This window comes from Vicugna pacos, chromosome 16, assembly GCF_048564905.1.
Source record: "Vicugna pacos chromosome 16, VicPac4, whole genome shotgun sequence".
Classification (NCBI taxonomy): Eukaryota; Metazoa; Chordata; class Mammalia; order Artiodactyla; family Camelidae; genus Vicugna; species Vicugna pacos.
Genome location: NC_133002.1, coordinates 26,428,193 through 26,452,499, shown reverse-complemented (window position 1 = coordinate 26,452,499; position 24,307 = coordinate 26,428,193). Strand labels below are relative to the sequence as shown.

At 42.6% G+C, this 24,307-nt stretch overlaps 1 protein-coding gene across 2 annotated transcripts in view; it reads right to left on the bottom strand.

Annotated features, from left to right (window-relative positions):
- Positions 1-526: 526 nt before the first annotated feature.
- LOC140686252 (uncharacterized) overlaps positions 527-24,307 on the bottom strand; it is a 31,811-nt gene continuing 8,030 nt past the window's right edge. The window contains exons 4-10 of one of the 2 annotated variants that reach the window (XM_072939966.1): positions 9,678-9,704; positions 7,814-7,872; positions 7,464-7,581; positions 6,804-6,927; positions 2,173-2,232; positions 1,917-2,060; positions 1,518-1,638 (exon numbers count right to left, since the gene is read on the bottom strand). In XM_072939966.1, coding sequence (XP_072796067.1) covers positions 7,576-7,581; positions 7,814-7,872; positions 9,678-9,704 — 92 coding nt within the window. In that variant the 3' untranslated portion in view covers positions 1,518-1,638; positions 1,917-2,060; positions 2,173-2,232; positions 6,804-6,927; positions 7,464-7,575. Of the gene's footprint in view, positions 807-1,517; positions 1,639-1,916; positions 2,061-2,172; positions 2,447-6,803; positions 6,928-7,463; positions 7,582-7,813; positions 7,873-9,677; positions 9,705-24,307 lie in introns of those variants that run through there. The other variant, XR_012059957.1, reaches the window with a different exon arrangement.

The window sequence follows — 24,307 nt, the reverse complement described above, 5'->3', positions numbered from 1 at the left end:
AAATGGCTAATGAGTGAAAAATGCTCAATACCTCACTGGTCATCAAATGCAAACTAAAACAATGAAAAAGCACTTTTGCTCATCATATTGGCAAATATTTTTAAAAGATATTCTATCTAGTGTCCATCTGTGGGAGAAGAAACCATGAGCGACATTTTCAGAGGACGACATGTCAATGGATATGTAAACTCTGAAAAACGTACGTACACACTGACTCAACACCACTTCTACGAATCGTTTCCTCTAGGAAAAAACAAATTTAGTCCAAAAAGATGTACCCATCAGGGCATTTACACAGCACTGTTTACAATGGTGGGAAGAAAAACTGAAGTGAAATCATATCCAGCAATAGAGAATTGGTTACATAAGTAATTGTGCATCTTTTCATTCCCCTATGGAAGGAATTTCTAGAGTTACTTGAATGGAGTCTGTGATGAATGTAAATGTCACATCCAGGGACTAAATTTCCAGAAGCCTTAACTAAAGGAATACTCATAAAAGATCACAGGAATGTCTGTACAAGAAGGATGCCAGTCAAATATCCTTTCTGACAGTGGAAAATGGAGAAAACTTAACTGTCCACCATCAAGACAATGATGCGTTAAATCACGACGAGCTGCGAGCAATGAGGGAGCCGGCGTTTCGCCGTGGTCCAGGGCCTTGTCCACAGCATTCTCTCACCAAAGGTGTGCGTGGGAAAGAGACCACACCCGCAAATCAGGAGACCCCTCCACTCTATCTGAAAGGACCGTGTGAGTCTGGAGTGGGAGGACGTCTATGATATACACCTGAGTGATTAAAGCGAGCTGCAGAAAAACATATAGTATGGTCTCATTTTTAAATAAAGCATATATACACACACGTATACATGGAATTCTCATATGTGTGTATATATGTATGTCATAGGCATAAAGGTCATGAAACATATATATCAAATTTTCAACACTTTTTACTCTTCGGAAATAAGGGGAAGGGAGGTAGGGCCTTCCTGTACCACCACAGTTCTCTTTTCAGTATTTCAGTTAAGTATACTTGGAATTTAAAAGTTTATTTAAGTCCGAAGTAAAATGGACAATGCCTCCACAAGACAGAATGCTATACTGGTCATCAAAAATCATGCCAGAGGAGATAGAATATTGTAGAAAAACATATAAAAAGCCGAATGGAAAATGGAGGTGTCCACACAGTAAACAGTCACAGAGTGCTCTCTGGTTTTTTATGACAGAGGTGATCCACACTGATGAAAATATACGTTAACGTGTTAATTATTATCTTTGAATAGCGGGACAAGGATAGCCTTTTTTGCCCCCTTTTTCAGAGTTATTATTTTAAATGCACATTCTTTTTCATCTGAAAAAAAGCATTTTTAGGTGTGTAGTACTATGCATTGGAGAATAATACAAGAATACTTAGAGAAACAAGTAACTAGGAGACAAAGCAGCAGCATCACACAATGTAGGACGGGCGATCCTGATTAACACCACGCAGTTACATAAGGACCCACAAAGTGAGAGCACCTGCTGTAACAGGGCGTGGCCCCCTTCTATTTGTCAGCAGTGTCTTCAGGGCTGAGGCAGTTCTGAGCACGGCCAGTGTCAGTGCTGGTGTCTTGATTGATGCTACTGGGGGTGAGGGCACCTGCAAGCCGAGAGGAAGAACAGAAATCATCCTCTGCCTTTTCTGTCTTGTTTCTTTGTTACTTTAAAAGAGAGCCATATATAAGATAAACCGTGTATCTCCCCAAATGAAATTTCAGTAATGAAACCGTTTTTAAAGACTTCACAGCTTATATTCTGCCTATAACTGTCTTTTCAACAAAGATCATATTTATTAAATGTTAATTAACTCAGTTAATTAACTCCCTGTTGAAACATTCTAGTAAAGAACATGAAATGCAGTATGTAAAAGAACCACACCTGCAGTGACTAGCTCAGCTGTCTTGACGGCAGTGCAGTCAGCCCCCACCATCCCGTGGCCCTGAGCTCCTGATGCTGGTAAGAGATTACGCTGCCGCCTCAGATGGAGAGAAACGGTGAAAGCATTTCTTGAACCCTACAGCACTGACAAAACATACCTGACAAATCCCAGGCCCCTTTGAGGCTCTCATTTTCTGTTTCTGGCCAACCCCCATCAATGAGCAGAACCACCCAATCCCCGAGCCATGGGACTCACGTGGGAAGCAGTTTTGGAGAAATTTCCAGGTATAGAATGTAACCAACTATACATAGAACTCTGAAAAAAGAAAAGATGCCATACTCTGATTTTGGAAGACACTCAAAATATTCTCCTAAGCCTTAGTAGCTGGAAAGGCTGGGCTTCTCCTAAGTCACTTATTTATTTCACAGCCAGTAAGCATCTCCCTCAAATCCTGCTTCCCTGTGTCTGCTGGGAGCTTGAAGCACACTGCTGCTGTCGATCTTATAAGTCACATGGCAGAGGCATGTGTCTCACGCCTGCAACCCTCACACAGGCTCGCCTCCTAGCCTCACTGTCTGAACTGGGCCCCATTTTCTCACCTGTTTATTTGGTATCTGTTCTTCTGTAAGCTACCTGAAATGCGTTTTGGAACATGTCAGAAGAAGCAGTGGGTTGAGAAATGGACAGATTGAGAGGTGAGAGATGGGCAGACAGAGAGAGAGACTCCAAGAAAAGGGGAACAAATAAAATTTTCTATGCAAAACCCTCTTCTAATCAGGGAAGGAAACCACCACGGAAAAGTGTGAAGAGGCAGGTAGCTTAGGACTGTTTCCTGGATTCCATGAAAAGTAACACCAAGAGATGAGAGGGTAGAGCTTTAAATAGTAAAAGAAAAAAAGCACGCATGCTTGAAAAATATATCTACAATATGTACTTTCTAAAGAATAGACTGAAATCAGCAGGACCCAATAACACTATACTTGGGTATTTACAGAAGTGAGAATCCCATCTCCAAACCACAAGGCATCCCTTCAGAGCACTGACAGTCTACATGGGGCGGTCATAAAGCCATCACCGCAAAAGCTATGCTACTCTGCACTTACGAGGAATGAGCAGCTGTGCTCAGGCTGCCCACGCGCGTCATTTACACCCCACAGCACCTCTACGGGGGGGATGCCTAGCGAGCCCCGTCTCTGCAGGACAGAAAACCAGTTCTGGAGAGGCTAAGCCGACTTACCAGTTCTCCATCTCACAGGACTGGTCTCTCCAGAGCAGGACACGAACTCGGACCCACGATTGTAACCATGGTACTACAGTGCTTTGTGTGCTGTTTGTGTGTATAATACATTTGTTTCTATCATGAAAGGTTATTTAATAAATGATCGGTTGTCTTGTCTATCTCATTAGCTCACAATCAATCTTTATACTGTTGAATTGTACTCTTTTCCCCTGAAGAAAGGAACGGAAACAGCGGGGGTCAGAAAGAGGTGGGGCTCCATTCTTTATCTGGGATCTCATCTCATTGAAGTCCCCAAACAGGGAAAAGGAGCAAATGTTGTCTTTATCTTTTAAAGAGAGGGCTCCAGTGATGGTGACTTATTCAATTACAAAATCAAGGCTGGGAAAAGGACACATGCAGCAACTAGAGCAGTATCAGCTGTAGGAAGGTCAAAAGTGCTCATGGGAGGGCTCAGGGGGCAGCCTCATTTAATTTCAATCAATAAAACAATATCAAACTCTAAAAATACTGGCCTACAATGGATTAGCTCTTTCTTGACATCTAGCAAGTTTCCACAGCCCACATGTAACATTATCGGGAACCAGTGAAAGGAAGAGTCCACAGACAAGGAAAATCAATGCCACAGGCAGGCTGAAACCCAGGCTGGAGTTTAGGAAGAGAAAGGGCATAGTTAAGAACTGGGGAAAGGCTGGGGAAAAAAATCATCACAAGGACTCTCAAGCATCATCCAACAATCATATAATCATTCATTCAAGAGAGAGTTACTGAGGTCGTATTCTGTGCAAGATTGTACAGCGGGTGAAGCAAGAGCGCAGCGTCCATGGTGGCAGCAAGTTGCGGGGCTCAAATACACTTCTGATCCCAGTACCTTGCACACTTGTCCTCAATATAAAGGCAAAGATAATTAAAGTAAAATAATACTCTGTAAACTCAAAGCATTGTTGAAAAAAAAAGTTAAAGAAGACCTAAATACCAGGACAGACACTCCACACACATTCCCCTATCAAAAGAAAGTGCTCTTGGAATGGCAGTGCTCCCCAGAGCGATCCGTATATTCAACGTGGTCTCGATCACAATCCCAGCGGGCTCCTCTGCAGAAACTGACTATCTGCTGCTACAATTCATATGGGAATTCGAGGATCTCAGTAACCTATACGTACTTGAAAAAGAAAAATTTGAGAGGACTTATAATTCTCAATTTCAAACCTTACAACTGTATCTCCAGGTGAGATTAGAGGCCATTGTGAAGTTATTACTGTGTTAATCCTTATTTACTAAATTCTCTACAATGAATATTACTGTTACAATAAGAAAAATAAAAAGTAAGTTATCCTTTAAAACATGCACACCAATTCATTCATTGGGAAAAATTATTCTATCAATTAAGAGATAAATATCTATTGAAAAAGGACAACTTAAAAACAAGAGTGCATTTGCATTTTTCATAAATTGAAAACTGAAAAGCACAAAGACGTCAAGTTTCTAGGGAGACCAATGCAACATATTAATAGTTATTTTCAGAAATTCTAATTTAACAATGAAAACTCTGGAAAGGGAAAATCGTGACTGAGAGCCAACTGCAAACACATGGAGAGCAAAGGCCTAGAAATCACAGTTCCTTTAACTCTGCTCCTAACACAATAGGAGAGGAAATTCCTCACTGAGGGGACAGTGGAATCCCATGCATAAGACAGGATACACAGTACAAACTGCACTAGAATTGGGGGTGATTTTTTTAGAAGAATTCTAAAGTTACAAAATTGCTGAAAAACTATTAAAACACTGACAGAAAGATTAAAACACACAGTCATATATATTATATAGAAACATATGTAGTCTGCTCCCATGTTGCATTTAAATACAAATATATTTGTTCATTTATGGGCACTTATGACTTTATCCCTGGTAGAATATTTCAACTAAAACAAATAATCAATATAACACTCCTTTGTCAAATCTACTTGATAAGTTACTCTGCTATGTAAACATAATGTGTCTAAGATAGATCTAAAATTAGTGAAAAAGAGCTTTGTATGGCTTCTTGAACTATTCTCAAAATTCAAAGCTTAATTTTAAAACAGATCTGAACAGTAATTCTATATTACCTTTTCCGTCGTGAAATGAACAACACAGTCTGTTGTAAAAATTCTGTCCTTACAATGATTCACGAGCACCGTATCCTCACAAAACTGCTGGACAGCAAGGCACTATCCAGACACTGTGACCCAACAAATGAAACACAATGAAGACAGTGACCCTATTTTGGAGGGCTTATAGTCTGTGTCAACACCAGGGTTTTATTTGATTGGTTTGATTGGTTGGCAAAATAAAATCAATCAAGTACTTTCTTCTTTGAGCATTCTATAAGTCATGACTCTGCTGTTAGTGTCATGAGCAGGAAAGACTTAAGCATGACTTGATTAGATCAACTAGCAACAATCATCACTGGAGAGTGAGTAATAAAGAAGTTAACTGATAGCAATGCTTCTCCCTACATGAGACCTAAAATAAATCGACACTGATATCTGAAAAGAAAATGAGAATTTGAGGTCCCCAATAAGAAAAAAATCTAACAAGAAATCAAAAAAGTAAAGATTTTTTCATTAACGTTTCCTGGAAAGATTGGAGCATGGTGGTGTTGAGCTCAGATGCTAGGGAAAAACATGAGGGTCTGAATTCCCACAGCACTGGGTAGCTTTGACACTAATATGTCAGTCAAATTCTCTGCATCTCAGTCTCCGATGCATAGACTGGGGACAACAACCGCACCCATCTCCTAGAACGGTCCTAAGAATTAAGTTATTTTATATATACAAGTTTTAATAAAATACATCAGATATTAAATATTACCCCAAAAGCACAAGGAAAAATGAAAACAGAGATAAATTGGAGTTCATTAAACTTTAAAACTTTGCTTCAAAAAACACCATCCAGAAAGTGAAAAAACAACACTCAGGAGAAAATTTTTTCAAATCATTTATCTGATAAGGAATTTGTGTATCAAAAAAAAAAATTCCACAGCTCAACAATAAAAAGGCAACTCAATTAAAAAATGAAAAAAGAATCTGAAAAGATATTTTTCAAGGAAAATATACAAATGGCCAATAAGCACAATGAAACGGTGTTCAATAACATTAGCTCTAAAGGAAATCAAGTCAAAACAACTAGGAGAAACCGCTTCACATTCACTACAATAGGTTAAAATCAAAAAAAGATTAACAAGCACTAATGAGGACACAGAGGAAGCGGAGCCCGCAGCCATTGCTGGTGAGGATGTAACACAGCGTGACCACTTTGGAAAACATCCTGGCACGTCCTCAGAGAGTTGAACATTTGGCTTCTGAATGATCCAGCAATTCTGCTTCCTGGGCACACAAGTAAGAGAACTGAAAACAAATGTTAACATAAAAACTCCTACAGGAATATTCACCATTACTTTTCGCCATTAATTTTCAGAGCCAAAAAACAGAAACAACCCAAATGTCTATCACGTGATGAATGGGTAAACAAAGGGGCCCAGCCATACAGTGAAATATTATTCAGCAATAGCAAAGCATAGAGTACTGACCCAGGCCACAACGTGGACAAACATTGAAAACGTTACTCAGTGTGAAAGAAGTCAGTCAAAATAGACGGTTCCACTTACATGAAGTGACTCGATTTGCATGAAATGTTCAGCACAGGCAAATCCACAGAGACAGAAGAGTGGCTCCCTGGGGCTTGGGGAGGATGGGGAAGTTGATAATGTCTGCTTATGCGTACTGGGTTTCCTGTTGGGGGGAAGAAAATATTCTAAGATTGACTGGGATGCACATTTCTGGGCATAGAGTAAAATCCGCTGTACATTTTAATGGGTGATTTGTATTAAAACTGTTAAGAACAAAAGCACCTCGGATTAGTACCTTCCATAGTAAATGCAAATTGCTAACATTTATTACAGGAAGAAGAAACTGCCCTCAGCATGAAAGCAGGAGATCAGCAAATATTAGTTAACCGAAATTGGACAAGAGCATTTCACTTGAAACTGTTGCTGAGTGTACAAGAAATATTCAGACATGACAAGGAAAATCAGTTTGACATCACGAAGAAGCATTCTGCTTCAAATGCAAATCAAGGATTCGGCAAGCCCAGCTGCTACAAATGACCAGAGAAGAAACCTGGTTCTTAAAACAAGCACCAGAGCCAACAAGGAAATGGTGGTGAGGAAAGCAGGCAGCCTAAAATCTGGAACAGTGTGCTACAAATAATTTCTCCACTGAAAATTCAAAAATAAAATGAAAGTGATGTAATGCTGTGTTGAACTCACGTGAATGGGCTTCCTGCAGTGCTTGACAGTTCTGTAACCCCGAATGACTCAGGAGAATCAGCATGGCTCCTGGGAGTCCCCAAGTAACTGCCCATCAGCACGCTGACCACCATCACATCTGCCAGGGTTGAATTGCAGAGAAGAGAGCAACCTCTGAAAGGCACAGGGAATGTTGACAAGAGAATAAAAGGCTGCGGTCAATCCTGGGACAGAGGCCCTGTGAGCAGAGGCCAGAAGGCTGCAGGTGAACTGGAGTGGCCCTGGGGCAGGAAGGGACCACAGGGGAGCATATCTCAATTATCTCCTCTCTCTCCCTCGGGTAGGAGGGATAAAGCCTGCATCCTTCTCACCTGGAACTGTGGGTTCTGGCTGGCGGAAGTCTTACCGACACGGAATGAATTTCTCAAGACTGCGGAAAAAAGAAAGAAAGCGAGAGGGATTAGGGAGCCAAATCCACGAGTCTCTCAAATGCTCCCATATTTATTGTGTATAATCAAAGTAAAAAGTCAATAACAGTTGTGAGATAGTAGGCAGGAACTTGGGGAAAGAAGGGATGAGACAGAGATTGTAGACTCCACCATGAGTACTAAGGCTTAGTTTACCTTTAGGGAAGTCATGAGGGGAACAAGATACATGTTTTAGACATGTTCATTACAAAGCAGACCACCAGACCAGCCTGGTCCCTGTTTTGGGGATAATAGACTATCTAACACCACGCAGGCCTGGCGTTTATAGCTGAGGGCCTGGGTCATTGCTGTGCAATAAGCAGTGTGCTATCTATAACCTCAAATATGCAAGCAAGGCATTGTCTCTGCTTTTTATGGCAAGGAGACAGGAGTGAGGATGCACAGGTGTTTGCTTTAAAGCAGTTAATAAGCAGATTTTTTCTTCTTAAAGTTGACAGGCGGCTGGGATGTGTTACAACTTGTTAACTCAATCATGGGCTCCCACATGGAACCATTATGGAGGACACCCTAGGATGAAAAATCCTGGCTCTGGATCTTTTCCTGCCAGCTTCGGCCACTCCAGCAGGGTCTAGACACATCCCTGAATAACGATCCCACAGAACCACCTAAACTCTTAACTCCTGGTGCTTGAAACTTAATTTTAGCTCTACACAACTTAATGTAGAAAAGTTTCAGAAATAAAAGATATTATATTCTTTTTATATCTCATCATAAGACTGATTTTTCTGATTGCTCTAAGCTGCTTCTACATGGTAAAGCACCTAATTCTGCAGGTGAATTCAGTACTTTCCTTTGGGCATAACTAGACAGTCTGGGCTGTCTGACTTCTATTAGTCAAATACCAATACACTTAATTGATTTCTTTGTTCATCAATTTCAGCCTGGAGGTGAGGGTCTGTCACTATTTTCCTCAGCCCACCCTCTACTCTTTTCTCATCAGCATCTCAGGCCTCCTGAAAACAAAACAAAGCATTTGTTTCCCTTCATCTACACTTTCCACAAAGGCAACAGGAATCATCATGCCTAGAGAATGAATTCAACACAAATGTTAAAACAAAAATATATAAACCTGAAGCAACTCCATCTCCGACTCATGATACACAATGACATGAGAGTAAGTGTGTCAGGTACAAAGCATGCGTGAGCCAGACCACCTCATTTCTATTCTTCAAAGGAAGGAAGGTTTTCGTATTTTTTATTATCATTCTTTGTCATTGTTTCTGATTAAGCCAAAAAATTTTTTATGAAATAATTAAGCACTGCAATAACAGATTTTCGCTGTATCAATTACAGAAGGAATTCAGAGGGGATAGGAAAACCCACCTCTGTAAAAAATGCAAAATTCCTTCCCCTGTTAAGAACACGAATACAAAATGCAACAGAGAATTCAAATTCTTATGGAGAGGACAAAAGCCACAGAATCAAAGCAAAGTCATTATTATGACTCAATCCAAAATTCACTGGACAAACATGCTCAATGCATTCAAATAATTTTTAAGGCACACTGCAAACCATTCACTTAATTATCTACAGGCTAGAGGAAGAATTTCCCTCTATAACAGACAACATAAATCAATAGGTTGCCCCACCAAACAAGGAACAAACATCAGGTTTTTTGCAGTTCTGATAAATCAGCAAGTTTTAAAGATCAAAATCCAGAAATTTTAAACATTCATTCACACCAGAATGAATCAAGCACTTAAAAAAAATAAATAACCCAAAGAAACTAAACACATTGATCACGTACCTGGATCAATGAGAAATTCTTGTACAGCTGGAAAAAAAGAACAGTCTATAGACTTATACTTGAAAAATAAAACTACTTTTAAAGATAACTGCTAAAACACATTTCATCATTCATGTTGCCTTGAAAAATCTGAGGCACTTGTCTCTGATCAGAAAAGCAATTCTGAGTATTAGTATGTTACAATTCAGTGCCAGTTTGCTTTAGAAGAAAAAAGAAAAGCTACTGTTTCTCATCTTGCACAAAGTTTAAAGAACCTCCCTGCCTCTATCTCCTCCCATTTTCTAAGCTCATGCTCCCCAACCCTTCTGAAACAATTATGAGAACCTCTTATTCCCACCAATATGCCAAATCACAAAAGAGTATCAATTTATTTGTGTAAATATATACCTACACCTTGAACTGGAGGAGAAAGATTTCAGAAGGCTATATGGAACTTATTGCTACATTCCTGAAATCACACACATACACGTTCACAGAGACACAGACATATACAAACTGAATTACTGGGCACTTCACAAGCTAAGGACTTACAACTTCTAGAAGATAACTTAGTAGTTAGTTTAAAATACAAAACGGTCAGCTTTTGAAAGCCTTGAACATTGCAAAATCATCCAAATATCAATGAGATCCAATTAGCCTTCTCTGTAGAATGTAATTCCCCATGATGGCAAAGCAGACCCTAAGAAGTAGTGGATCCAAGACTCGTGTTTTTCACTAGCTATGATCGTTTTAAAACACGTAAACAGATTTAGAAAGGTATGTCCCTATGACATTTATTCTTATTGAGATGGCATATGTATTCAATTGTCTATGCAGAAAATAGGACCCATGATGGTGTTTAAGAAATATTTTGTGTATTGAAATATTTATTTTTAAGTGCAGACAAGGAGGGTGGGTATTACTCCATTGTAGAGCACCTGTTGTGCACGCACATGTTCCTGGCTTCAATCCCCTGTACCTTCATGAAAATAAATAAATACAAGTGCTTACTTAAAAATAAGAATAAATTTATATAAAAAAATAAATGCAGACTAAAAACCACTGCAATCTAGGAGCCACAATTATAATAAAAAACATGTGTTTCTATCAAATATTGACTATACGCCAATCACAAAGACAACCACAAATCACACCTGACAACCATCACGTGTGATTCTCAGCAATCCTACTAAGTAGACACGGATGAGAAACCCGGCTCTGCGGATGAGGAGACGGAGCTCGGAGGAGCCGGGGACACTGACCGTCCTGCTCCCCGTGACACCGCGTCAGCCCAGGGCAAGCGCTGACAGAGCTGCACTGAGGGGACACCCAGCTGCATGGAACCATGGGGGATTGGGGAGTCCTAGAAAATACTCAAAAGTGTTCAATGAAAAACCAGCTCAAATATGTTACTCTGTGCCCCATCCTCTAAACACAGAACATGTCTGGGACCTTTTTGATGCCTCCGTGTCCTTTCTGCCATCATCAGTTACGTGCCCTCTCAGCGCGACCAGTCATGAACTGGACCCCATACGAAGTGCACTCAGATGGAAGAGCTTTAAAAGCTGTTTTATGAAGTTTGTAAGACTCTGTCTATTCCTCACACAGGCGGTCATCCAGCACTACTCACCGGTGCGGATGTACCACCTGAAATCACACCTTTCTGCTTTTTAAAATTCCTTCATGTAATACAGACTTTTAAACAGCAAAGAAGCAGCTCAACCATAGACAGTGGACATCTTTTCACCAAACGGACTCAAACAGCCCATCGGACTACCTGGAAGCCCTTTTCTTCTATTAAACCCACTTCCAGGTACTTCATCTGATTGGTGGACTCGGCCTCTGAATGGCCTACTCAGAGAGATCCCATCCTCACATCCGGGGGTGGGAGAGGACCCTGCTGCTGGGAGAAATCAGTGAGGAAGGTGGACATCCTCCAGCCATTTCTGCACGGGTAGAAATGCCACATGCTCAGAAATTATACCGTCAGCACCCCTCGGCTCCCATGGACTGGTTTCACATTAAGCAAACTTATGACACACTGATGCAAGAAAACCAGAAATTCAATTTATTGATGTAACAGGAGATGTGAAACTACAAACCAGATTGAAATATCAGAGTTCAACCTTGAGTACAGATTCTCCTCCACGGCCCAGTCTCGGGCAGGCAGTCACATGGCAAGCGTGGACAGAAGCAGAGCAGGAAGGGTTTCTAGATTAACTCAATGGACTAAATTTCTGTTATAAGAACAGATCTACTGCCTGGAAAACAATTAATGCCAATCACGGGGCACACTCCATGGACAGTGGCTGAAACACGACTGTGAGTACCTGTATAACTCCACTTTCCCTGTCCTTTCTGGTCTAACTGATGCAGAGGTACAGAGATCCAGGGATGCAGATACCTGTAAACACCCAAAGCCCATCCCTGGGAGCCTGGAAACCAGATAGCCAGGATTTAAATCCCAGCTCTGCCACTTACTAGCTCTGTTACCTTGGCCAAATTACTTACCCTCTGTGTGCCTCAATTTCCACACTGTAAACCTGGGATAACAATCAAATCTTTCTTACTCACTTGTTGTGAAAATTGGAGGATTCATTTCTGTAAAACTCTCAGAAAAGAATGTAGCACATTTTTGGTGCCCAACAAATTTCAATTTAATAAGAAAGTGATTTACAAGTCTCCCATCTAATCATCTTCTGTGTTTCATGACTATTCTGAGTCCCAAAGGAAATCCTTATTTCCCCTCTTATAAACTCTTGAGGAGCACCCTTCTGTTTCAAGCCACTACCTGTTTAATCTGAGGGGGGATTCCCTCCTCCCCACTCCTCTGGTCCATGGGAGACTGCTTCTCCCTTCACACCCCTGACCACTGGCCCACGGCTAGCCCTCCTCACACTAACAGATTGAGGTGTGAGTCCGGGGAGACAAGCAGGGCATATGAAAGCTTTCCTTCCCCTCCAGTGTTGGCCACCCTTAGGAAGCAGCCGGGATGCTCAGTTCCATGGCAAGACAGTCCTGTGCATTATGGGTCAGAATCTCTCAAGGGAATGCTCGCTGTGGACCAGAGTTACCTGGGACTGCGTAAGTCTCTAATTCTGGGACATAGTGTCATGACACTCACTCTCCCACAGCCCTGAATTTCATGGAGAACGTGGCTTCATCAGTAATAAAGGAGACATTTATCGCCTGCCTGTTCTTCTTTGTCATCTCTCAGTTGGCTGCTGGACACAACATGTGTATAAGTATTGGGTCCCCTTAAGCCCCAACATATATGAAGTAACAAAAATTCTGTGGCTTAACATTGGTTCAGGGCGACTGTGTAACTGTCCTGACTCTGCTGATGCTAAATTATGTGTATAGGAACTATGGAACCTCCTCAAATATCTTTCATCATAAAACCAGCTTTTCTTATTTTCCTGTTTCTCAGTAATTGCCAAAGACTATCAAATGATGGCTTCACACCAAACAGCAGTTAAGATTATGAGCCCTCTTGTCATACACACTGTGCTTAACACTTTACATAATTTCTAATTCTCACAATTCTACAAAGCAGAAATGAGTGTCCCCATCTCACAGACGAGGGAAAAACTCAGAAAGAACTGACTCAGGATCACGTGGCTCAGTGGCAGCGCGTGCACGCAAACCCAAGTCAAAACACCACACCCCTTTGTATATGTACCAAATCTCCTACCACCCATTGACACACAGCGGTGGGGATAATACTTAGGGAACTCAGTACACTTTTCAGCTTTAAGGTGCTCCAGAGGCCGCTTCTAGCTCTTTTATAAAATCCCGGCTCACTGGTTTCTAACACTGCAAGAAAAGTCCGATGTTGCAACTGTTTGCACAGGAAGTCTGAAATGTTCACAGCGAGATGATAGAATAAAACTAAGACATAAGCAGAATAATAGTTCCAGGTAGTCAGACATAATGGACATTGTGCTACCCTGAAGCACTAAGCAAAGGAATCAAAAAAAAAAAAAAAACGTTGTTTAAGACTTCCTTTACAAACAGGAAAGTTAAGACTGTAAGAAGGTGTAACAGCGCCACCTATGGCTTAAAAGGCCTTCCTGGTTGCCTGGAAAGGTGCAACACAAAAATTGCCTGTGGATCAGAAACAAGAATCAGATAACTAAAAGCTTATGTAGCACATACTGCTCTCCTAGTCCTCATGTCTTGCACTGTAGCAAAAACCAACAGACCTGTACTAGGCCTATATTCATAAAAGTCATGTCTGTATTTTTCCAACAGGAGGTAATCTAAGTATCTTGCAAAATACTTCTCAAAGAGCCAGGAAATCATAGAAGTGTATTGAAATACAAAAACATTTATTTACATATTAAAACAGCAAGAGCTTTTTTCTATTAAAAAAGCTGACATGTCAAATCAATGTTTTGATATTTTAAAACCTATTAAGAGTGCAGAAAAATAAATCAAAATTTTCTTTAATCACAAAAGAGAGAAGCTTATTCCCTGAAAATGATCAATGTGGATTTTTCTAAACTTAATGCTTCTGGTCAGAGTCCTACGAATTTAAATGTCTGAGTGTATAGTTACACGGCAGCATGAACACTGAGTTGTAACAATACACATTCTGTGTAAATAATCTTCAAGGTCGTCTGCTTAAGTCAATTTAACTAGTCCCTGTCTCAATAGAATGATACAGATTTCATTAAAACTTCATACTGCACGCACACACACACACAAAACCCTGAATCCTTGTTACTTTAAGCCATATTCATATATATCCATATTGAATATGCATCAGAAACAAGCCACCCTCTTTAGTATTCACAGTTGATCCTTCTAAACTATCTGTCATTGTGACAGCACATTTTTACTAAGCAGCTCTTGGATGCTTTGTATACAAGGCGTCTACCTCTCACAGTCAGACATGGTAAACGGCATCACTCAAATTTCACAAATGAGGAAATATACTTAAGCCATGGAAACAACGTACATATTTATCATCAGGAAAGAAAAGAGTAAAGATTTTACTTTCAATATGCACTGACAAACTTTTCCTCCATACTAAGACTACATACATAAAACAAATTCAGTCACTGTAAATTATTCTGTCAATAAGCACCACTAGAGAAAAACAAGCAACATCATTAGCAATGATTGGACTTTCAAAGCCCACTCCTATTTTGCACTATAATCATTTTTAATGTTTTGTTTTTAGTGCTTACATAGCACTAATATAAAGAAAACATAAACTATTTAAGTCATTACCTGAGAATGCAACATTTGTGAAAATGTACAATTTTAATTTATGCCACTCTGTCTCACATTCTCACTGGTGTCTCTCCTTTGAAGGCCTCATCAGGCTGAGATCGCCAAAATCGGTCATTTATGGACTCACAGGAGTTCGGGAAACCACTCAACGGGAGGCTGATCAGAGGAGAAATTGAGAATGCATCCTGTGCAGCCTGGGTTCCAGCACCGAGCTAGGCACCGCCAGCTGCGTTTGATTTGGGACAAGCTGCCCACCTCTCAATCCCTCAGCTGCAAAAAGGAGACATTGATACCTACCGTCAAACACCTGCTTTGAAGTAAAACATGAGAAAAACAGTTTAGCCTTTGGTAGGTGTCCACTCACAGCAAGCTTGGTCATTATGATGATGAGGATTACTTTTAATAAGTTAAGCTAGACCAAAAATTAGAAATCACCATAAAGGAGAAACATTTTAACTCAATAAGCATTTCCTTTTGAATGGATTGATAAAAGTTCTAATGATTTTTTTAATAAACCAAATTTTGTCCATTAATTTTAGATTTACCGGTTTATGGACAAGTCTCCAAAAAAAGAATTAGAGGCCTCTAACCTCTGAATACTAAGAAAGTAAAGTTTAAAAAAATTATGGGGGAGAATATACCTCAGTTGAGAGAGTATGTGCTCAGCACGCATGAGGCCCTCAGTTCAGTCCCCAGTAACTCCATTTAAAAAACTTTTATTTAAAAAAAAGGAGAATTAAAGGAAAAAGATGGAGGACTACAGAATTTTTTTAGAGAATCCACTCAGATTTAAGATGGGGAAAAAATATCCATTTCTCACAGGAAATCTTGAGAACTATGTAAACCGGATCTGAGTTGTCTAGTCTTTAACATTATTCATGAATTCATATTACCAAGTCTTAAAACTACCTGATAACCCACAGTGGTGATAGTGATCATAAAACCTGCCAATGCGGATCGAACTCCGGCTAGGACTGCTCTGTTCTGACATCTCTGTCCCTGAGGCCTCACCAGGCTGAGAGCACTAAATTTTGTCATTCATGAGCATCTCGTGTAAGTCTTCCATTTGTGCTTCTCAGTCTCCTCTCACCAGCCCCTCTGAGGGAAGCACTGTTATCATCTTCCCCACACGCAGATAAGGTCACTGAGGTACAGAAACTAAACCTGCTCCAGGTCACATCGGCATTAAAGGACGTCTGTATTTCTGCTGTTTTGCGATTGACAAAGGAATCTGAGATATCAATACAAGATAGACTGTTAAATAATCAAGTCTGTCAGCTCTTCACCTCAAAGAGCAGATACTATAAATTCCTGATGTAGGATGAGGCTGCCGCCACAAAATGACTCAGCTAGAAATTAATATCCAAGATGAAGCAGCGGATACACATAAATATTCATGACTGTCAACTCCTCTCACGGGTCTTGGCCCTTCACTGCCTGAATGGGGGTGAAATCCCCACCCGTGTCTGGGAGGGTAGCGCGGCTCTTCCAAGTCTCACCCAGGCTTCACAGGCTGTTTCCCCCTACAGACTGTCCTAAATGATTAAAAAGCTCACAAGATTTTTACACCAGCCAAAACTGAAAGACATTTCTGCATATGGAGCACTTTCTCAGGCTTAAACCATTTTTGCCTACACTCAGCAAGGGGGAAAAAAGAAACATGACTCTGCAAAGTCTCTTAGCCTTACCACTCACAGGAGTTGAATGGTCTCAGCACAAGATGACCCTTCACATTACAGGATGAGAACAAAATAAAGCCGCCCCAACAACAAGCACTCCCAGAGACAGCGCTCAGCAGTCTTCTGCACACTCACGGTTGTGCAGCCCTCACCACGATCTATTTCCAGAACACTTCATCACCCCAATAGAACACCCCTGTCACTAGCAGTCACTCCACAACCCCCCTCCACCCAGCCCCTTGCAACCATCATCTGCTCTCTGCCACTGCATGAGCCTATTCTGGGCATTTCTAAGATCACTGAAATCAACAATATGTGGCCGTTTGTGTCTGGTTCCTTTCAGTTAACGTGCTGTTATCAAGGCTTTCCCATGTTGAAGTGGTATCAGCATGTCTCTTTTTTTTTGAAAATGTTAAACTTTATTAGAAGGTGGTAAATACTATCAAAAATAGTTAGAGTGGGGTATAAGGGGTGGGGTTTCAAAGGGAAAAGGCCGGGTTGAGCAGTCAGGGTGGACTACCCAGAGCAGATGGCTTTTTTCATATTCCCCTTTATTTATTTTTTCTTTTTTATTCACTCTTATGTCTGAATAATATTCCACTAAATGGAGATACTACATTTTGTTCTTTCATTCAGCAGCTATATATGGACGAGGTCCAGAAGAATGAGTGTAAGTGGTGGCTAGCAGGGATGGCATTTAAGCAAAGGGCAAGATGTGCTTTCAAAAAAAAAAGTGAACAATCAGAGGCACAAGGAAATTCAGCGCGTTTCTGAGAAAGTGCATGGTTGCTTCAGTAGGACTGCCATGCAGGGCTGTGGGGGATAGTGACAGGAGACACAGTGAGGGAGTCACCTGAGAATATTCCCCACTGTAAGCAGCTCAGCCAATTCTCCTCCCTCATCCTGTATTTTAGAGACATTTTTGCTAGCTTTTCTCTTATTTCAAGTAACAGTACTTTAGTTACACATCTGATCATCTGCATCAGACCACATTAGCTCCAAGCCACAGAAAATCATTCACTGACCGGAGCAGCTCCAAGACATAACATTGATGGACCAGGGAGTCCTGCAGCATCCCATCCTGCAGGCACAAACCACACATGTTCCCTGGTGATGTCCGGAAAGTAAAATGCATGGAAATATCTCACTGCTGCTGCACGACATCTGCCCACAAATTGCCCCCAAATCATGCTGGCACAGCACTACTCAACCCTCGCACTACCCAAAAAAAAAAAAAAAAAAAGAGAGAGAGAAAAGAAAAGAAAAGAGAAGAAAAGAAAAGAAAAGAAAATATAAGAAAAGAAAAGAATAAAGCTAAGAAAGCAAATTTAGGCTCTTCCATTGAAAACCAGCAACCATCACTGCCAGTATCTGAGCTGGAATGATCCTGACTTCAAAAACCACTGTGCAGTTACTATTCAAATGTGACAGACATATATGTATTTCACTTAGATGATATTACAATAGGATTTTTCTTTTCAAAATTTCCAGTTGCAACAATAGCACAAGAAAGTTTATGTTTCATTTTTTTAAAAAAATCAATTATTTTCCACTTTGTTAATTATGAATCTATTATTATTTTATAAAGGGAGCTATGCTGCAGATTATAAACCAAATATCTGGCTTCTGCAAACAAGACCTATATGACTTCACTATTTCAGAGCAAGCTTTAATGATGCTTTCAAATTGGGGGCGCTCACTAACAGCTCTTTAAATACTGTCAAAGATGTGCTATTATGTAATGCAAAGGGTCTACCTACACATCAACTCAGAAACCAAAGAAACTACACGAAAGCCTTAGTTTATCATTTTAAAATATTCCTATTATTTTGAATATTAAATTTCTTAAAAGATAAGATATTTTTTGAGAAAGACATCAGTTGTATTAAATTTCCTCTCACCAAGAAAGCAATCTTTATCAAGAATTACTACCCCTATGAAAATCCAAAAGACAGGACGTTTCTAGCTAAGTTAACTTACAGATCTCAACACAAGCCTAAATCCTATCTGCTCTCACTTGAACGAGCCCAGCAAAGTCCTGGGCTACTCTGGAACTTAGCTCTTCTGTTCCATATGTTGGCAGAGCTAAGATCATCACACAAGGCAGGGAAGGAGAGAAGAGGTAAGTCCACCTGGCGGCCTCCATCTGTTTACTTCCAGCCACAAGGTGTCGCTAGAGCGACCCCGCTAACAAGCCCTCCACATAAGGAAACCCGGCATCCACTCTGCCCCTGCGGTCCCCAAGCAGCCCTGACGCCCCTCTCCCACTGGTGGCCTCCGAGCCTGTGAATGGTCTTCTAATGACCCTCCCAGTTGGTGACACTCTCCCCCTCTTCCCCGCTACACAAACACACACACACACACACACACACACACACACACACAGCCAAGGCAGCCTTCCCAAAGCACAAATTTGATTACATCTCCCCCACTTCAAACCCATCAGAGGCTCCCTGGTAGAGTTCCAGCCCCACCCCCGACCCTGCTTGTCCATCCTCACCTCAGTACCAGGTCCCCAGTGACCTCAGGGGCCCCGTGACCTGCTGCTACTTCCCACTAGCCTCCAGGCTCATTTTAACTGTTTGTCAAGGAAGTCTTCCTTCCCTCCAACCTCCGCACTTTGGATTAGGTGCCCTGCTGTGTTAATAAAACATTTTAATCTAAGTCAACTTCTGACACTGCTAAGCTCTCAAGAAGCAAGTACATTTTGCTTACTACTGTGGGTCCACCCCCTCTCCCCTAGACACTCAGAATTGCGTGTGTTGTGAATAAAAGAATGAAGGGGTGGGACTCAAAAGGACAGGCAGAGCTGCTCTCCTAAGGGTCACTTCCTGCTGACACCCTTCACTGCCTCTTCTGTGTCAGTTCTAGTAAAAACCAAGCTCCTCCAAAGCCCTCCACCCCTAGGCCTTCTCCAGTGTCCTTCAAAGCAGGGTCACCCACCACCCTGGACCACACAGGGCAGTCTCCCCGAGTCCCCACCCCACAAGCCTCCAGGCCTCTACCCGGGCTGCTCCTGCCACCTGAGTCACCCTCTTGATTCCTTCCCCTGGCTGACTCTTACTCTGTCCTCAGAACTGAATGTAGAGCCAATTTCTTCCAGGAAGTCCTCCCTGATGATGTCCTTTAGCTCTTGGCTGGGCTCCATCTACAGCAGCACTGCTTGGCGACCAACTGGTATTTGTCCACCTGCTCCTATGAGACTATGACCTCTTGGAGGCCACGTGGGAAAAAGGAGTGAGGTGACAAGAGGGGTGGGAAGAGCAAACAGGAAAGTCGCAGCTCAAGTCCCAAATTCAAGGATTCTGTCTCAGATAAAAAGAATAAACTGTTTCATACGTGTGTCATTTGGCTATGATTTTTGTGGCTCATGGAAAACAAGAGCTTGGTGTTCAAGCCTGAAATCCAAGTTACATGCAAAGAAATGTATATATTCATATCCAAAGGAAACCAGAGCTGCTCAACAACACTTTGCAGTTAAAATCCAAAGGAACTTTGATAAAGGCAATCTCCCTCTCTCTCTTTATTTTTATTTATTTATTTTTTTTGGTATCATATAGTTTTAGAAGTATTTGTATAACTAAGTGATGGCTACAGCCTATGATTCTGCACTGGAGTGTTTGGGGCTAAGGAAGCCCAGATTACATGCACTGTGTAAATGCAATCACACCAACACAATGACAGGCGCCCTAGTGGCTGAGCTGAAGTTCCAAAGCAGAGAACCTTATGTTGGAAGACAGCTCTCAGTAGAAAGTAAGAAATGCAATGTTCTGTACTCAATTTCATTAGCTTTATGAGCCATTAACAGATAGTATGTTTTGTCTAATGAAACCCCAAAATATATTGTCATCTTCGATTTTCTCCATCTGACTGTTTTATGCTAAATTTGGATATCAAACCCTCACTCCATACGGAAAGCTCAGGCCTTAGCTGCAGCACAGTTACATCCCGTGGAAGAAAGCCGATCAAGGGAGAACAGGAGAGTTTCCCTTCAGAAGCTGCTAAGTGTGGTTTTGCACCTGTATGTCATTTACAACCACGCCATCGTCAAAGGAGTAAGACCTTACATCTGTGGGGCAAAAAGCACTGCGGTGGTTCCGAACCATGAAAGAACACTGAGCTTTGTGCAACAGTCCTGAGGCACTTAAAGCGTACTTTCTCTGAAAGGCTCCGAAACTGACTCACTTCACCATTTCAGGTACAACCGGAATTAGTAGAGAGAACATGCCCTTGAAGTCTGACAAGGCCCTGCTGGAATCCTGCTACAGCATTTACTAGCTGCTAAATGAACCAATTCCTTAAACCTCTGAGGAGGCTTCCCAATCTTCAAAACGGGGCTGCCACCGCCCACTTGGGAGGCATGGATGTGAATGCAACACGCAAGTAGGGCGGCCGACTGCTACGTGACATGGGACCTGGCTAGTTTCCCTCCGCTGCCCTTCTCCCCCTTTAAACTTGCACTGTTCCCCCTGGTAAGGGTGAAGCCCCAGGAACAGACTGCCCGATTCTTCTGTATATCCCCGGATACATACCTTACCCTTAGGAGGTCAGAAAAACAACTGCCTCCTCCCCAGTCACTATCAATATTCTTAAGAGTCTGGGTTTTTTTAACTCTATGTTTCAGGGAGACTATTCAAGAATTGTTCAACCACCGTTCTCCAGGTTGGCTCCTCTCCCAACGCCCATCCCTTCTTACCTCAAATCTTCTGTCTGATTGCCTTTTGTTCGTGGGAAAGAGAGTCCGCTAGGGTGCGGACTCCCTAGGCCTCCCTCCCTTCATCACAGGAGAGTGTGACTACATTCTCCCAACTCCCCACTCCGACTCCAGCTTCTGAGGAGTTTCCCCTTCTGGACCCTGCAGCCTCTGGATCGTCCCAAGACGCGCACACGTGGCCAAAACCCTCTCTTCAGATTTCTTCCTGTGTGGCCCTGCCCACCCCCCAGAACCTTAAGGATAAATGCCATTGCTCTGAAAATCACAAACGCCGCTGACTGACACACCAAAGCTGCATGGTCCGGGCTTTCCTCCAAACCAGGCACAGCCCTGCCCCCCCTCAGACACAGTCTGCACCTCTTGAGATGAGCTGATCCACTTGCACGGCTGTGAACACCAGCTAAGAATGACGAATCCCAATGTGTATCTCTAGTCCGGCTCCTTCACCTGAGCCCCAGGCTCATAGACACGAGTGCCTCTTGGAAGTCCTAACTTGGATGACAAATGGCATCTTAAAAATGCCATATGTCAAAAAAAAAGGCCTTATGTCCACCATTTACTCTAGACTTCGATTCCTGGCAGGTACCTCCCAGGCTCCCCATTTTAGTAACAGCCCCAGCACCCACCTAGGTGTTTGAGGTCACATTCAATTTCCACTGTTCCCTCCACCTGGCCCTGCCCTGGAATCAGTCTTGTTATTTCTGTCACTAAGCCAGTCTCAAGTCTGGTTCTGCAGGGAGCACGATGGAAACCCACAAGCTCACAGCAAGGTGCACTGAGTCACAGTCCTCCGAAGGGAGTTCCCTGGAGGGGGAGGCATCTCCTGCTGCCAGTCACCTCAGAAGGCACTGGATTCTCACAAAGAAGGACCAGAAGAAGGGACTCAAGGATCTCCCGTGATCTGAGGTTTGAAGGGCCCGAGGTCTGGGGGAGCTCCTAGTTAGCTGACACTCCTGTCAGTGAGCAGATGAGGATGGTAGGAACCCAGGCAAGTCTGTTCTCGCTCCGACCCCTTTTCTCTCGGGAGCCACGGGAAAGGCCAGTTTCCAGGGCACAGACCGGCCATCACAGATCCCAGCCTGCATTTGCCAACCCAGACAGCCTAGACTCCTACTTGCGACTCTTACTTCTGTTCTGTTCCCCCCCAGAATGTGATGGACTCTTTCAGAAAGTCTGGACTGTCTCAAGCGAGACCAAGTCAATGAAGGATGAAGTGTCCACATTTGGACCAGAGCATGAAAGGAGAAACAAGGCCTCATGTCCAGCATGACGGTGGTGGCCAAGCCCTTTCCCTGGGTGAGATGAACCAGGGTCGGGGTGAGAATGCAAGGTCCCTTCACGGCTGACAGGGGTGTTGGAGACTCACTACCGCAAAATAACGACACGGCCGTCAGTGGTGGACATCAGCTGCAACAGACACAGAGTCAGCTATTTACTGCCAAAAAGGGGTAAAAGTAAAGGCCGGTGCAGGGAGGCCTGCACGGCTGCTGAGGCAAACCACAGACCCGGCTCTGAATGCCCACTGGCTGAAGCAGAGAGGAAGCTACGGTCCCCTTTAGCGGTCCCTGTGTCCACCAGATCCAAGTGAACCAGTTACTTAGGACAAGGCAATGTTTTCCTGATACTTAGAAAAACCAGCCTCATAAAGGGAACAAAAGAGTGGCATGGTTTTAGGCCCGCTCCTGCCCCTCTATGAATGCAAAGTAAAGTAAATGGCACTGGGAAGGTGAATGCAAAAAAAAAAAACCAAAAAACAAAAAACCGGTGACTGCTTCCTCCAACAGCGTCCCCTGCAGCTGCTCACCCCCGAGCCGGCCACTTCCTCACCAGTGACCGCCGGCCAGGAAGCGCCGTCACGCACGTCACACAGCGACAGCCAGGAACCATGTGCCGAGCACGTTTGTGTAAAAGCCAGAATCAAGCAAGGTGCTGCAGAATTTGACTTTCCAAGTTTAAATACTCCATGAAAAAAATCCCTCAGCAGCCGCCTAAATCAATTCGCATCTCACTTCTTCAAAACAAATAAACAAAATTAGTAAGAGAGCATTTGTTACCAAATATAAGGACGAACTAACAGGTTCCTCAAAGCAAGGACTTTAACAGATATCAAACTCCAGTGGGTGATGTGCTAACATAGCAAAAATTCCAAAAAAGTAGAAAATAAGATGACTAGGATAATATACGAATCATGGCAACTGTTAAGTTTTTCCTTTTTATAGTGATGGAGACGGCACAGAGGGCGATCTGGCTATTCCAATGCAGGGTGTGCACAGCCCAGATTTTCAGACCCAACAACATGCTCACGGGGTGGTATAAGGGAAAAAGGAAAATAGAAAAAGGAATAGAGGAACAGCCAAAATTAGAAACACACGAGAACAAAAATGACTTTGACAGCATTTACAAGAAATTACGTCAGTGTGATGAGGACAGGGATGCAGGGACGGTGAGACCCACCCTCACCTCCTGATCCAGGGAAGGCAGGGGCCTGAGGGGAGCGATGCTGCCGGGGGACCCCAACGTGGTCAGCGCCCCAAACCAAAACTTCACCTAGATGCGTGTAGACAGCTTTTGAGCTACAAAATGTGGTCGCATTTCAAGCTGGACAACTTTACTCACTCCCACCAAGAGGAACAGGGGAGAATTAGGTTCTGCTCCTGAACCAAAGCATTGTTTAAAAAATTAATGACTGTGTAAAAGCAACAATGGAGTAAAAGTCACTGGAGGAGAACGTGCTTGACCCGAGCTCACTGGCCACGTTATCTCACTGACGTTCAGATGCTGGCTGAGCCCTTATGGTACCAGAACAGACAGACCCACCAGGAGGGAGGTTTAATGCGCTGCTGTATTTTGATGCCGGCAGCCATGCCTGGTACACGAGGTTCTGGGTAAACAATGGTGACAGTGTCAACCACTATGGGCTAAGCACACATCCAGCTACTCCGCCAAATCCCAAGGGCAGACTTCAAAAGGCAAAAACAAGCTGGCATTCTCTGTTGGCTCTGCAGAATCAGAGCCAA